This window comes from Engystomops pustulosus, chromosome 8 (genome assembly GCF_040894005.1).
Source record: "Engystomops pustulosus chromosome 8, aEngPut4.maternal, whole genome shotgun sequence".
NCBI lineage: Eukaryota > Metazoa > Chordata > Amphibia > Anura > Leptodactylidae > Engystomops > Engystomops pustulosus.
Genome location: NC_092418.1, coordinates 117,359,230 through 117,375,379, shown reverse-complemented (window position 1 = coordinate 117,375,379; position 16,150 = coordinate 117,359,230). Strand labels below are relative to the sequence as shown.

Below are 16,150 nucleotides of genomic sequence, written 5' to 3'. Positions count from 1 at the left end.
ATGGGGTTATGCCTGAAATCTCTGGACATGCCCATTTTTAGAATGTATTTTCATTGTAAAGGCAAATTAAAGCGGGTTTATCACCCCAGAAGTTAAAACCAGCATAGTGTAGGGCATTAGACGAGGTATCCATACAGGCATTTTGTATTTCCTAGTGTGAGAAATGTCCATTCTTTATGCAAATTATTCTCAATATGAACATGGGGAAGGATGCAACCAATCTACAAAGCCTACAAGGTAGCAAACACAAAGAATAACACAATCCATGCCGTGAAGTTGTGGGGACACAGAGAAGTTAAGGCTGCCCTGACACAGTTTACACAAGGCAAGCGGTGGATTGGATTGGTGAAGACCTTCCCCCTGATAGAAGGTGCCAGGGATGTGCAGCACAACCCTCAAGTGCACAAGGTAGACGAGCCATCGAGCCAGCTAAATATTAATGCGGCCTCTGGGAGACACCGCAGGCAGCTCTGGACTGTTCAAAAGCATTAAGGAAAGCAAATTACAAACAGGATGTATTCTCAGGAGCGCAGTGTGTGAGCGGGGAGGGAGAACTAAACAGGGCGGAGGGGGGAGAAGACTCCCCACAGGGACCTTTCTCGGCTGAACGCTCAGCGAAAGACTCCCGGTTACACCGAAAGGGACAGAAATTAGCATTTAAATTGGATGGAATGAGATTTTGTGGTTTTATTTTATTAATAAATATAAACCAGTTGTCAGAAGAGTGAAGAGAGCAAGGGCATGGCGTTAGTAAAGGAAACAAAACGGATTTACACGGGTCCTGTAACCCGCCCTGAACACATGGAGGAGGGAGGGGATAACCCCGATGCCCAGTGGGCCGAGACACTGAGGAAGGTGTATACAGAGAGATCTCACCAGGTCATCGTCGGTCTGGTCATAGCTGATGTCAGACAGAAAGGAGCCACAAGACTCGTCTACCATGGACATCCTGACAGAAGTACATAATAATTCATTACAATTTCCAAACAAAGAAAAGTCAGATATTACAAATAAACAACAACAAACATACATATACACACACAAATACATATCGTATATACTCGGGTATAAGCCGAGCTACCCAATTTTAACACAAAAAAACTGGGAAAACATATTGACTCGAGTATAAGCCTAGAGTGGGACATGCATTATATTGCTAGCAGCCTCTGCCCCCCCCCTATATACAGAAAGCCCATATCTGCCCCCCCAGTATATAGCCGTCCCATACAACCTCCACCCAGTAAATAGCCGGTCCATACCCCCCTCCCCGAGTATACAGCCAGCCCATGCACGGCCCGGGTATATAATATATCTGAAAAGAGATACAAAATCTGACATCCTAGAAGCCTGCAGCTGCCACAGCTTCCATCGCACTAAATGTGTCCGGCCATACGGGATGGAATTTCTCCTAAAGCAGTGATGGCAAACCTTTTAGGTACAGACTGCCAAAACTACAACCAAAACCCACTTTTATGTCGCAAAGTGCCAACATGACAATTTGAGCAGTAACCTATTGATCTCTGCTGTATCAGAAGTTTCAATCGTATTGGGGTCCTGAGGACACCAATACAATAGCAGGCAGGAGACATTTGGATTGTAGCTTCCCTCCGGGGTCTCCTGAAGAGGAAGAATCAGATGACCCAAAGCAGGAGCTCCAACGATAACATTGAGCGTGGCGTTTCATGGACTGTTGTTTTGGACTGCAGGAGGAAGCATTGAGTCCTATCTGGTAAATTCTGTGCTGGGTGCCGACAGATAGGGTCTGAGTGCCACCTCTGGCACCCGTGCCATAGGTTTGCCACCACTGTCCTAAAGTATAAAAGTGTCCTGTGTGATATGGTACCTGTTCCCAGCTCCATGTTGTGCAGTATTGGCGCGTCCTCCCCCAAAGAACGCCATAACGGAGTCACTAAGAGGCACTGCAGTCTGACCGTCATTCTGTATAACTTCTCCAATCAGCTGCATTTGACGCTCCTGTTTCAGAACACATTGCAGAGACATATGTAAGAACACTTGTAAAGGGAACTTGTCAGCAGGTGTCATATAGACTGTGCTATATGCTGCTGTGCTCTCTACAGCCAGTGTTAGGTGTTGCCCCTGGAGAGATGCATAATTATAATTCATGTATGTTGCTAGGAGCAGCCGGACTGTGAGATATGAACTTATATTCAAGCATTGTATCTTCTCCAAGTGCACTGGTGGCGTGTCCTCACACTGCTGTGCTCTGTGCCTTCTGCAGTGAGCTATTAGACAGCCCTTTCCTTAAGAGTAAACCGTGTAGTAAGATTCTGTTGAAATTTTACAAAGGGAAGGTGTTGTAGTGCAGCCAAATGCAACAGAAAACAGCAGTGAGAGGACACGACCCCCCCCCCCCCCCCAATGCACTTGGAGAATCTACAATACTAGATTATAAACCCATATATCTCAGTCCTGCTATAACCATCAACATATACCAATAGGAAAAATAAGGACAACACATGCTCACACCCGCTGGTAGTGAAAGGATAGGAGTTTAGGCAGCAAGAATCCCAGTGTTCACACGTAGCACCTATGCTAGGGACAGATCATGTTTCCATTATGAGACAACCACCTTAAGTCTACTATTCCCTACAGCTTCCATCTCCCAGGACGTTACCAGGGTCTGCAGCTCAGTCTCCGCTCTCTGACGTCGTTTCATCTCTACATCCACCTGATTGCGGGCGTGCTTCAGCTTCACCTGCAGCGCCGAGCGCTCGATCTCGCAACGCAGCAAAATCTCCTGCTTCTCCCTCAGCATCTTCTCTGCCTGCTGCCATTTTTTCCTTGATACTTCAAAATTCTGAGCAACGTGAATAAAATCTTTAAAAGGAGAAAAAAAAACAAAAAAAAAAACAAAAACAGTGTGAAGTGATTACACCTCTGTACAAGAATATAACTACTATAATACTGCCCCCTATGTACAAGAATATAACTACTATAATACTGCCCCTATGTACAGGAATATAACTACTATAATACTGCCCCCTATGTACAAGAATATAACTACTATAATACTGCCCCCTATGTACAAGAATATAACTACTATAATACTGCCCCCTATGTACAAGAATGTAACTACTATAATACTGCCCCCTATGTACAAGAATATAACCATTATAATACTGGCCTCTATGTACAAGAATATAACTACTATAATACTGCCCCCTATGTACAAGAATATAACTACTATAATACTGCCCCCTATGTACAGGAATATTACTACTATAATACTGCCTCCTATGTACAGGAATATAACTACTATAATACTGCCCCCTATGTACAGGAATATAACTACTATAATACTGCCCCCTATGTACAGGAATATAACTACTATAATACTGCTCCTATGTACAGGAATATAACTGCTATAATACTGCCCCCTATGTACAGGAATATAACTACTATAATACTGCCCCCTATGTACAGGATTATAACTACTATAATACTGCCCCCTATGTACAAGAATATAACTACTATAATACTGCCCCCTATGTACAGGGATATAACTACTATAATACTGCCCCTATGTACAAGAATATAACTACTATAATACTGCCCCCTATGTACAGGAATATAACTACTATAATACTGCCCCCTATGTACAGGAATATTACTACTATAATACTGCCCCTATGTACAGGAATATAACTACTATAATACTGCCCCCTATGTACAGGAATATAACTACTATAATACTGCCCCCTATGTACAGGAATATAACTACTATAATACTGCTCCTATGTACAGGAATATAACTGCTATAATACTGCCCCCTATGTACAGGAATATAACTACTATAATACTGCTCCTATGTACAGGAATATAACTGCTATAATACTGCCCCCTATGTACAGGAATATAACTACTATAATACTGCCTCCTATGTACAGGAATATAACTACTATAATACTGCCCCCTATGTACAGGATTATAACTACTATAATACTGCCCCCTATGTACAAGAATATAACTACTATAATACTGCCCCCTATGTACAGGGATATAACTACTATAATACTGCCCCTATGTACAAGAATATAACTACTATAATACTGCCCCCTATGTACAGGAATATAACTACTATAATACTGCCCCCTATGTACAGGAATATTACTACTATAATACTGCCCCTATGTACAGGAATATAACTACTATAATACTGCTCCTATGTACAGGAATATAACTACTATAATACTGCCCCCTATGTACAGGATTATAACTACTATAATACTGCCCCTATGTACAGGAATATAACTACTATAATACTGCCCCCTATGTACAGGATTATAACTACTATAATACTGCCCCTATGTACAGGATTATAACTACTATAATACTGCCCCTATGTACAAGAATATAACTACTATAATACTGCTCCTATGTACAGGAATATAACTACTATAATACTGCCCCCTATGTACAGGATTATAACTACTATAATACTGCCCCTATGTACAGGAATATAACTACTATAATACTGCCCCCTATGTACAGGAATATAACTACTATAATACTGCCCCCTATGTACAGGAATATAACTACTATAATACTGCCCCCTATGTACAGGAATATAACTACTATAATACTGCCCCCTATGTACAGGAATATAACTACTATAATACTGCCCCCTATGTACAGGAATATAACTACTATAATACTGCCCCCTATGTACAAGAATATAACTACTATAATACTGCCCCCTATGTACAGGAATATAACTACTATAATACTGCCCCCTATGTACAGGAATATAACTACTATAATACTGCCCCCTATGTACAGGAATATAACTACTATAATACTGCCCCCTATGTACAAGAATATAACTACTATAATACTGCCCCCTATGTACAGGAATATAACTACTATAATACTGCCCCCTATGTACAAGAATATAACTACTATAATACTGCCCCCTATGTACAGGGATATAACTACTATAATACTGCCCCTATGTACAAGAATATAACTACTATAATACTGCCCCCTATGTACAGGAATATAACTACTATAATACTGCCCCCTATGTACAGGAATATTACTACTATAATACTGCCCCCTATGTACAGGAATATAACTACTATAATACTGCCCCCTATGTACAGGAATATAACTACTATAATACTGCCCCCTATGTACAAGAATATAACTACTATAATACTGCCCCCTATGTACAGGAATATAACTACTATAATACTGCCCCCTATGTACAAGAATATAACTACTATAATACTGCCCCCTATGTACAGGGATATAACTACTATAATACTGCCCCTATGTACAAGAATATAACTACTATAATACTGCCCCCTATGTACAGGAATATAACTACTATAATACTGCCCCCTATGTACAGGAATATTACTACTATAATACTGCCCCCTATGTACAGGAATATAACTACTATAATACTGCCCCCTATGTACAGGAATATAACTACTATAATACTGCCCCCTATGTACAGGAATATAACTACTATAATACTGTCCTGTTGCTTATAACTCAAACTCTAAGTGACAGTGGAAAGTTCTCTTCCAGGTGGAATTGCCATTGAGAGGTGAAGGTGTATTGTTCCTTTGTACCTTCCTCAGCAGCAGCATTGAACTCGACAACTTTTAGCAGCTTGTCAATATAGGCTTGAAGCGCTCGTTTCTGTGACTCCCCCGTCCTAGTCCAAAAAAAAAAAAAAAAAAAAAATGCAATATTAAAATTAGGTTACAGTGTGCTCTTTCACCTCTGGCCCCAAAAGATCTTGTTCTTGACCCCTTCCACACACAGATGCTTGAGGTGGTATAGCGGTGTAATGATACACAGAATAATGTGATGCATTGTGTCTGTGCACTGCGGTGCGGTGATAAATTAGGTGTATACTGTCTTGTTAGGAAGTAGAAGTGGATTTTCCACCTCAGCATGTGTCACCCTCCCTGGTGCCGATTTTCTTCACGGCTTTTCATCAACAGAGCGTCAAGCGCAGAGGCAAATATTTCCTCCTCTCTGACCGCAGCAGTGCGGACGCTCCCCATTAGTTTTGATATAATCTTACGTTCTGCCATGTTATAAAACTAAAAAAAAAAGCAGGTAACCCTACAACACTGCTTTATATAGGAAAGCCGCCCTATGGTGCACTGCATCAGGTACAGAGCTGTCATCCGGTGACAGAGTTGTCATGCGGATGGTGATCACAAGCCGGGCTGCCAGATGCAGCTTAAAAGTGATCATTAGAGGAGACGGTGGGAACCCGCTCTCCTGCCGAGTGCTGCCATATTCCTAGTATGTTGGATGGAGGCTAATGTACACCGGCATGGAGTACACGCCACGGCTTCCAGCAGCACAGCCAACATGGATCAGCAACTACCGATCACATATATGACGTCGGAAAGAGAGAGAATAGTCACGACTGCGCAAACACTGTATTACAAGAGCCATAACTATTTTGCTGGGACCCCTACCGATCACGAGAATGGGGGGTCCCATCATCACTAATTGAATGAAGCGGCAGGTGAAATGTACGCGCAATATTGCAGGAGTGCAGGAAATTGCCAAGCCCAGCATTCAACCATTACCAATAGCCGAATGCTGGAGACAAGCGACCCCACAGACCCTGCTCTCTGAACAACTGAGGGTCCCGTTCTCAACTGCTCCCCCCACCCCAAATCAGCTTTTTATTCTGCGTAACAAGTTGTACTTCCTGGTGCAAGTACTCACAGCATATTGTGAAGCGGAAAAGATGGCTGCATTTCCCTGTAGGGTGTTTTTACAGATTTTACTGTGCGCTCCAAATGACACCTCCCCTTAAAGGACACCTGTCATCAGGTCTGTGTCACTTGTCCTGTCACCTCTACCTGTTGGAGCAGCTCACAAGGATCCATCCCAGCCTTTATCTAGTTAATTCATACATTAATCATTATAAAATCATTTATTATGTAAATGAGGCTGGTCACATGGTCAGAGGCAGTGATGTCACCCCTGTTCCCCCTCCCCTCTCCTCCCCCTGCTCATGTCTGTGTGTAATGTATAGTAAAGCATTGCTAGTGTGTGTGCGCTGCATCTGCTGACATGCTGCATCCTCCTAATATACAGGTGAGAGACACAGACATCAGCTACATATGTACCTGACATGTTCTGCTGTAACATGGCTGCCTGGAGCTGCTGTATCTCTCCTATACACACACACACATGCACACGCAGGCTGCAGGGGGCGTGGCCACCAGCAAGCACATCATTATACAGCCTCACACCATTATACAGGCTGTCAGTCATGCACTGGGGGCGTGGCCACCAGCACCAGGAAGCACATCATTATACAGCCTCACATCATCATACAGGCTGTCAGTCATGCACTGGGGGTGTGGCCACCAGCACCAGGAAGCACATCATTATACAGCCTCACACCATTATACAGGCTGTCAGTCATGCACTGGGGGTGTGGCTGTACCTCCCACTCATGAATAGAGTGGACAGCTTGAATATGCTAATGCTTCATTGGACATTTCACAGGTCATTTGCATACAGCTTTGGGACCTCATTGCTTAGGTTTACAGGCACAGAGGGACAATGAAGGGATAGAGGCAATGCTCTCTAATGGCAGTTTATGAAAATATATTTAGTTTAGGGGGGTTATTTTGCATGATGGGTTCTCTTTAAGGCTACATTTAGACGGCCGTATGGGGGGCGTATATACGGCCGATATACGTCCCCCTATAGACGGCAATGGGCGCATGGCGCCCCCAAAGGGAGCAGTATGGTGCAGCACACGTGCGGAACTGTACCCCATGAAAAGATAGGACATGTCCTCCCTTCCCTCGCCGTGCGCCATATATATCCCTATGGAGAGGGGCTGGGGTGAGCAGCGCTCAACTCCTCCTCCTCTACCCGCGCACCTGCCGTGCTACGGTATGGCGGGCAACGGTAATCTGAATGTAGCCTTACTCTTTAGGACAGTGCAATCAGAGATACCAAACGCACATAGGTTGTAGTATGCCTCAATACAATTTAAATATGTTAAATCTTAAATAGGTGTTAAATCCTTTATACAAAATCTCTTTATTTTGCCAAATTCGGTCAGCAAAAATCTGGCGATTCAGACATTTGGGGGCTATTTCCCCACCACTGAACAATATTTTAAATAGATTGGGCATTTTTGAACACAGGGATACAACAGGTTTATTTCTTGATATTTCTGATCTACGGAGATGGGTGATGTTTTAACCCCTTCAGGACTTGGCACCATTTTTCGAAAACTGCCCCATGTCACTATAAGTGGTTTTAGCTTTGGAAAGCTATAAGATACCAAGGGGATTTTGAGATTGTTTTCTCTTGACACATTATACTTCAAATTAGTTTAAAAGTTTAGATGAAATCTTTTGTGTTTAAGCCATTTAAAATAATGGAAATTTGACAACAATTTCAAAAGATTCGCCATTTACAACGTTCTAAATTCTCTACTTTTGAAGCAGATATATATATATATATTATCAACATATAAAAAAAGCACTTTTAACAAGTACATAATTTTGTGCATATAAAACTAATTGATTTATTAACTCTTTGTTGGTGGAGGAAATTAGCAATTTTTGGTAAGATTTTTTTGTACATTCACCATACATAACATAATATGTTATGTTTATTCTATGGGTCTCATTTATACAGATTTTTTTAGTTTTTCCCAATTTTACTGCACAACTTGTTAATTTTAGCATCACCATTATTTTAGAGGCATACCGGAACAATTTTTTGGATCTAGTTTAGGGCTTATTCTTTGCGAGAAGAGTGTTTTTTTTTAATTTAGCGGTCTTATTTTGGAGTATTTTGGAACATTTTTAAATCACTTTTTGAGCATTTTTTAAATGGGGTTTCAGAAAAAATTCTTTTAACTGAACTTTTTTCAGGTATCTTCGTATGGCATTCATATGTAAATCCAATAAGTATTGTTTTACTACGCAGATTTTTACAGACACAACAATATCAAATATGTATATTTGATATATCGTGTATATGAGTGTTTTATACTTTATTGAGTGTTTGTATGGAAGAGTTTTTTTTTTTTTTTTTACAAACTTGGAATGCTGGTTGAAGTTCAAGACACTGCACTGTAATACTAACGTATTGTAGTGCAGTGTACACAGTCCCGCATGCTCAAACAGTTTACAGTGAGACTACAGATGGGATCTCATTGCCAGAGACAATCCTGAAGAGGATCGAATCGCTGGCAAGTGGCAAGTGCCATGTGGGATCCAATCCCTAGGGGGAAGAGGCTTACATGCTGCGGTCATGCTTTACCGAGGCGTGCAAGGGGTGGGCGGATCAGAGCCTGGCGACACCTGCCGCTTCGGGTGGCGGATCTGTTCGTGAGTCGGTGTTAGAAGCAGGGAATAGTAAAACCTTCTGGTGCGGGATGGTGTTGAATTCAAATTTTTTTTACAGTATTTTTAGACCCCCCCCCCCCCCCCCCCAAGGTTCTTGCATCCCAGGGGGTCCAACTGCTGATACAATATACTGAAAATCTACTGTATTTCAGTATATGGCGATTTTTCTGCTCATCAGTTACTTTCTGCCTCTAGGAATACCACTAATTGATAGGCCTGGGAGTGTCAAAGACTCCATATTGTCATGGCAATGCGACTGTGGGCAACAAACCTAGCCAAGATGGTAGCGTGCATGCGCCGTTGCTTTGTAAATGTTTTGGACAAAGTTGTTTAATGCCAGCTCAATTGTGTTTGCTGCATAAATGCAAGTATGTATGTAGGCAGAGGGCTTAACCCATGAGCCCTGTTCACACAGCCTGAATGACACCTTGATGTGCCATTATATCACACGTCTCCCAACACAAGAACATTCAACTGACTCCGATCTTGCAGATGAATTGAGCAGAGGCGCTTGTACACATATGCGCGAGTCGAGAGAGGCGTCACATGCAGCTGCTGTTCACTTACTGCATCTGTGAGACCTGGGTCAGGAAAAAGACTCATAAAAATGTGGGTCCCAGAGGCAAGACCCCACATCTAAGGAACATTTATGACATCATTTTGATAGGCCAAAGAGGTCCCAAGTAGGACAACACTTTAATTCACCGTTATAAACATGCTGGAGTTTATTCCTCTGAAGCTGTTGTATTATATGCCTTCACTGCTGCTCATCAGCCCATGTAAGTATAGCCACCACTATCATCACCAGCAAACATCTTAACCCTGGAACACTGCCTTGTAATACAGTCACCAATGCAAGTATGCAAACCCCTGACCTGGAAATTTTTACAGTATGCGATCACGTCATTTCTTACGGTGCATTTACATGGGCCATGAAGCAAAACCACTTTTTTTTTTTTTAATAGCTATTAGCTCACATTTAACAGCACACTGTCCCTTTAAGCGACCTTTACCACTTCTATTACTAGACTTTAATGGGTCATATGGCCTCGGAGGTTGCAATCATTGTGGCTGCAGCCTAGGCTCAGCGATCTACATGCCGGGAATCCAAATTTAGAAGAGAAACAGCTGCTCGGATGCTTCCGACTTCCCATTTCCAGATCTATTAAAAATAACAACCGTTGTAAATTGTACCATAACTCAATTCACATGATGGTAGAGGCGGCGAGGTCCTGCGGCACTCGCCTCTGCCTTACTGATCATTCCATTGTAAAACGAAGGTTAGAGGCGTTTTCCATGTCAGGACACAGAACTCGCCTTCTTAGCACACGATGGAGACAAGGGGGGTGCAGTGGAACCACATACAGGCTTCCCATGTGAGGCCTGTGGAATCAGTGGGGCAGGATACTTGTCAAGGACGATCCTGTCCAATCTCTTTCAATAAATATTTGCACTGCAGATTATGGGAAATTTTCTTAGATGTTGTACGATTGTTTTAGCTACTTTTAGAAATATATGAACCTTATCTCTACCTGTGTTGATAGGGAGGTGTGTACTTCTTCACTAGCAACCACCACACAATGTCCATCATGAAGGATTTCATCGTGAAAACTCCACAGTTTCACCACTCACAGACTGGTGCTCATCCTAAGCGGATTTCTGGTTTCCGTCCTTTCCTACGTTACACACGTATTGTAATGCTGTAACCATATTGTAACCGCTTATTTCTGTGAACTCTGAACGTGGCCTAATCTGTACATTCTTTCATATTATTATTATTATTATTATTAATTCCCTATCCCCAATGTGGCTCACAATCTAATCAACCTACCAGTATGTTTTGGAGTGTGGGAAGAAACCGGAGGACCAGGAGGAAGCCCACGCAAACACGAGAGAACATACATAATCTTTGCAGATGTTGACCAGGATGCTGCAAGGGTTTAGTACTAACCACAAAGCCACCGTGCTCCCCCAGACTATTTTGATAAAAAATTGTCACTAAAAATAAGAGCTCATGCACACAAACTGTTTGCAAGGAAACACAATGCCACACACTGAATATAGGACAGAAGTCATTGTATTATACAGAAACATTGTTTGATGGAAGGACCCCATGTCTGCCAGCACAACAGCAACATCAACACTGTAACAGGGAAAGGAAATTAACCATCAAAATCCATCCTGATAAACCAGGGACATTACTCATAGATCCAGGCACCGGGACTGTGGGATCTTCTTATATGTGTTATCCATGGTCTCCTTCCTTCTAACATCAACTTTAAAAGGACATCTACCATTAGTTTTACCGATGGTAGATGTGTGCTACTAAGAAGTTCCTGAGGAACATTGTTCTTCAGGACTTCTTTTATTATTGCTCTACGATGCGATTGTATTATTATATTTATATAATTTATGCTAATTAGCACATTCTGATACAAGTCCGGCCCCTCCACAGTGCATAGAGCAGGTAACGGGCGTGATTTGTATTGGAACGGTGACGTAGCTCATTAACTCTGTTATCACAATTGTGGCATATACAGTTAATAGTAATCTTGAGGAACTTCTGAGGAGGACAGATCTACCATCAGGACATTGATGGTAGCTGTCCTTTAAAATTACACGAATTACCAGAGCACTTCCATGCTGCTACTTCACAGGCTGTTATATAGTCTTCCCCCACCCTTGCACTTCCCTCTCCCAACTCTATTCTCACAAAGTGGGAGGGGGAAGTGCTCTTCCAAAGTGTAAAAGCCTATGAAGCTACAGCACAGAGAGGTACTGGCAACGCCAGTATTAGCATAATTTTATATAAGGAGGCCATAGATCACAAATATAAAAAGATCACCACAGGCACAGTGCCTGGATCTTTGCGTGTAACAGGCTCTTAAAAGCAGATGTACGACGCAAGGACTCCTGTCGACGGCACTGATTGCAGTCTGTGGGATTGGGCCAACATAGGGGCTCCCATCCCACATATTGCACACATTTATCAAAATCATTGCTCCTCAAATCTCCTACAAATACATTCTCTTGCAGGTTTCCCCTTTTAATGCAAATTTGGAGCAAAATCTCCATTCCATTTGTGGTTATTTATATTTCAGAATATTCGGCTAGGCGTGGGCTTACCTTTATTGTCCAAGACATGCGTCAGCGACTAGAAACCCCAGCACGCTCCCTCTGCTTACAGAGCAGGCAAGCCGAATACTTTGAATGTCACTCTGCATTAAAGATAATTTGCTGTGCAGTAACACTATGTGGATTTGTGATTGACAAAAAGTTGGTTTAACCATTCATCTGCCAAACAATGGCTTGAGGGACAGGTATTAGACCCTTGACATATGCTAAATAGAGCCAAGAATATGGTTAATGCACAGCTCATATCTCGCTCCCGGAGTAATTTGATTCTGGAATCTGCTTCCACAAAATGCAGTTAAAGCACATTCATTACAGACAGTTAAGATGAAATTGGACAAGTTCCTTGAGGAAATCCGCAGGTAGAAGTTATTGGATTCTGCAGGTTATATTAATGTACTCCGTGAATAGTTTATCCGCATTTCACAGAAACTTTCTTATTTTGGCTGACTTCAAGTTAAGAAAAACATATTACGTGCTGCACGGTCGGATGATTTATCAACCCACGACTAAGCAGAGTGTAAAATACAACCAGGCGGCTGCACACAACGGGAGGGGGATTTATGCAGATACTATATGCCCGCGGAGGCCAAATGCACACAGCTTGATTTGGGATCATGTGATATAGTTGCCACATTCAGTAAAAGATTGTAAAGAGCCAAACATGTGGCTACCAGAGACGAGCCAAGCCAAACTTCTACAGGCAGCTGCCACTTTGCTAGCACTACAGAAAGCTACGGCCAGTTGCCCACAAGCAAACAATCGAGGTTCACTCCAGGAAATCCTACCAGGGAATTTGTAAATGCAATAGGGCACATTCACACGGTGCATTTTAAAACACATTAAAACAGCTGAGGAGAGGGGATTTGCCTAATTACATTATTGTTAACAATTGCGTGTATAAATGCATCATAAACGTGAAGTTTACAATGCGTTAAAGCATGTGTCTTGTTAACAATATACATCACATTTATGATGCGTTTTCTAAACACCAGTGTTAATATTAATGTAATTAGGCAAATCACCTCTGCTCGGCTGTTCTAATGCATTTCAAAACGCGATGAAAGTGCACCGAAAAAGCACCATGTGAACGCGCCCAAAGGGGATTTACGAAGCCACTTTGGCCAGACTTCTGGTGTAATTTGCTCTGTATAATGCCTTTAAAGAGGAATCAGACCATTTCCCCCCTGTCCTGACTTGTCTGACAAAGGGGTTGTGGCCCTCGGAAAAGGAGGGGCATTTATGTGGAAGATAGTCTGCTTGCCAAAAAAAAACCTAGATAGCGTGCCATGTTTTAACCAGCTAAATTGAGGTCCAAAATAGAATTCAACAGGTGAATAATGTAAGAGGTTTATTATCCCACTGACGAATCTCGTGGAGAACAAATAGTCGATTTGCAACACAAAAAAGGGCGCATTCACACGATGCGATGCGTTTTTGATGCATTCCACCGGCTTCAGCCTTGATCACATGCTGAGGTTACATAGTGTTTTAGCAGATGCAGTGGAAACGCAATCCAACCTTAGTATGTAGTCAAGGCTGAAGCCAGTTCCCGGGAAACGCATGTGATTGATAACCCGATCGCATGCGTTTCTCTGGAAACGCATATGCGATCGCCCCGAGCCCCGCCCCCCATGTGAACGCGCCCTTACAGCTCACTAATTTCTATGGAAAAGCAAGCGATCAATAAGAATGCAAAACACACGGTTCTAGTTACCAATCGTTTGCATTTCCATGAACACACATACATGATCGAGCCAAGGCAGCGCTAGCGGTAGGTGAAACTGTGCGTGTCAACCGTTATGTCTTGGCCTTACAACAGCTGAGGAGGGGTGATTACATCACTGTTAACATTTGCATTTACTAAACAGTGTAAACAAGATGTAAATTCATTTGTTAAAATGGGGTAACAAAACACAAATGTTATGTGTTTACAGTGCGTTTAGTAAATGCAAATGTTAACAGTAATGTCACTAGAAAAAATGACCTCTCCTCATCTGTTGTAAGGCGTTTCATTACTTACCTTTGGACCTCTGTCACCCCTGGTTTCTCCTTGTACACAATGGGTCAGACCGTGTTCACATGTGTCATCCACGTTACATTTTGAAACACAATACAACTGAAAAGAGGAGGAGATCTGCCCAATTACGTTGCTGTTTAGATTTGCATTTACAAAACAAAAATGTTGTAAACACAAATGTTAACAGCAAAGTAATAAAGCAAATCTCCTCATGGGAAGTATTGCATTCAAAACTCAATGTAAACGTCACGTGTGAAGGAAGCCCCCGTGGCTGCGTCACATAGGCAGGTGCAGGTTGTAGCTTCCTCCCCTCAGCCGCTGTATACCAAGTGAAAACAGCGGTGACAGGAGGTCACACAATGCACTGGAGGTAAGTAATGAGGGAAGTCTCAGCTCTATTTTTTTTAGTTTTCACCACTTGGGACTAATAATAAACAAAATTTAGAGAACCTGGACAATCCCTTTAAGGTCTGTCACAGGAAGTAATAGAACATCCAATCACAAAGGTGAATCACACCAAAGGCTCAAACATATGAGGCAGCCATGACACACGAGATAAAGATGGCGCCTCACTGCCAGGAAGAGCAGGGAACTCTGTATTGTAGGATATACACCGAGATACATGACAGTCCGGGTCACCATAACTACTGCCGCCTCTCAGCTCCCTGTACTCACTTCATCATGGCCGCCGCCGCAACTCCCACAATCCTCCGCGGGGGCAGGTGACTAGTAATCATATGACATTGACTGCACGCCACGCAGCGAGACGTGAGGACGTTCAATCTTGACTGGACTGATGACGTCACTGCTCAGTCAGTGGAGAAAAGAGCGGGAAGACGCGTCAGGTCTGTGGTAGATGATGTTGTATTGGAGAAACGGGAGGGGCTGCCGGAGCAACCAATCAGAATACAACTATTATTATCATAGCGCGATTGAAAATGAGAGCAGTGGTTTGATTGGTTACTGAGGGTTGTCATTGTTCAGGTTCTCATAAATGCTGATTATAATTTACCAATATACAAGTATTAATAATTAATGCATTTACTGAGCTTTACTAATGTGTGAGATGAAGCCTCCGGTCTTTTACCTCATCAGACATTACTGTCCATAAAATGGCTAGAGATCCATCTGCGGCCATTTTATCGACCGGAGGCTTCACCTCACACATCAGTAAGGCTCAGTAAAAAGTAAATGCATTAACTATTACTAAATGTATATTGGTAATGACCTAATATCCTGCCCCCCACACTTGGGGTACATTCACATGAACTTAATGGGGACCAATATTTGGCTGCACCATTTGAGGCGGCCCCCATTGACGCCTATGTCGCCCGGTCACTGTGAGGTGAAGTCCGCCGAGGCCCGCCGGAATGCACTGAAGTTCACCGGCCTATTCCTGGTAAAGGTAAGCGCGAGTCCTGCGACCCTTTTTTTTTTTTAAATGCTGTGTTTTTTCCTAGTCCGTCGGGTTTTTCTTCGGCCACGCCCCCCTCCCCCCGATTTCCATCGCGTGCATGCCAGCGCCGATGCGCCACAATCCGATCGCGTGCGCCAAAATCCCGGGGCAATACAGGGAAAATCGGCGCAAATCTGAAATATTCGGGTAACACGTCGG

At 42.6% G+C, this 16,150-nt stretch overlaps 1 protein-coding gene across 1 annotated transcript in view; it reads right to left on the bottom strand.

The window, feature by feature from the left end:
* The window catches only part of LOC140075930 (rac GTPase-activating protein 1-like), a 28,826-nt gene extending 13,445 nt beyond the window's left edge, over positions 1 to 15,381 (bottom strand). Inside the window, exons 1-5 of the mRNA XM_072122356.1 lie at positions 15,211 to 15,381; positions 5,601 to 5,686; positions 2,636 to 2,838; positions 1,844 to 1,974; positions 877 to 949 (exon numbers count right to left, since the gene is read on the bottom strand). Of these exons, the coding sequence (XP_071978457.1) occupies positions 877 to 949; positions 1,844 to 1,974; positions 2,636 to 2,838; positions 5,601 to 5,686; positions 15,211 to 15,272 (555 nt within the window). The 5' untranslated portion in view covers positions 15,273 to 15,381. The remainder of the gene's footprint in view (positions 1 to 876; positions 950 to 1,843; positions 1,975 to 2,635; positions 2,839 to 5,600; positions 5,687 to 15,210) is intronic.
* Between the last annotated feature and the right edge of the window lie 769 nt (positions 15,382 to 16,150).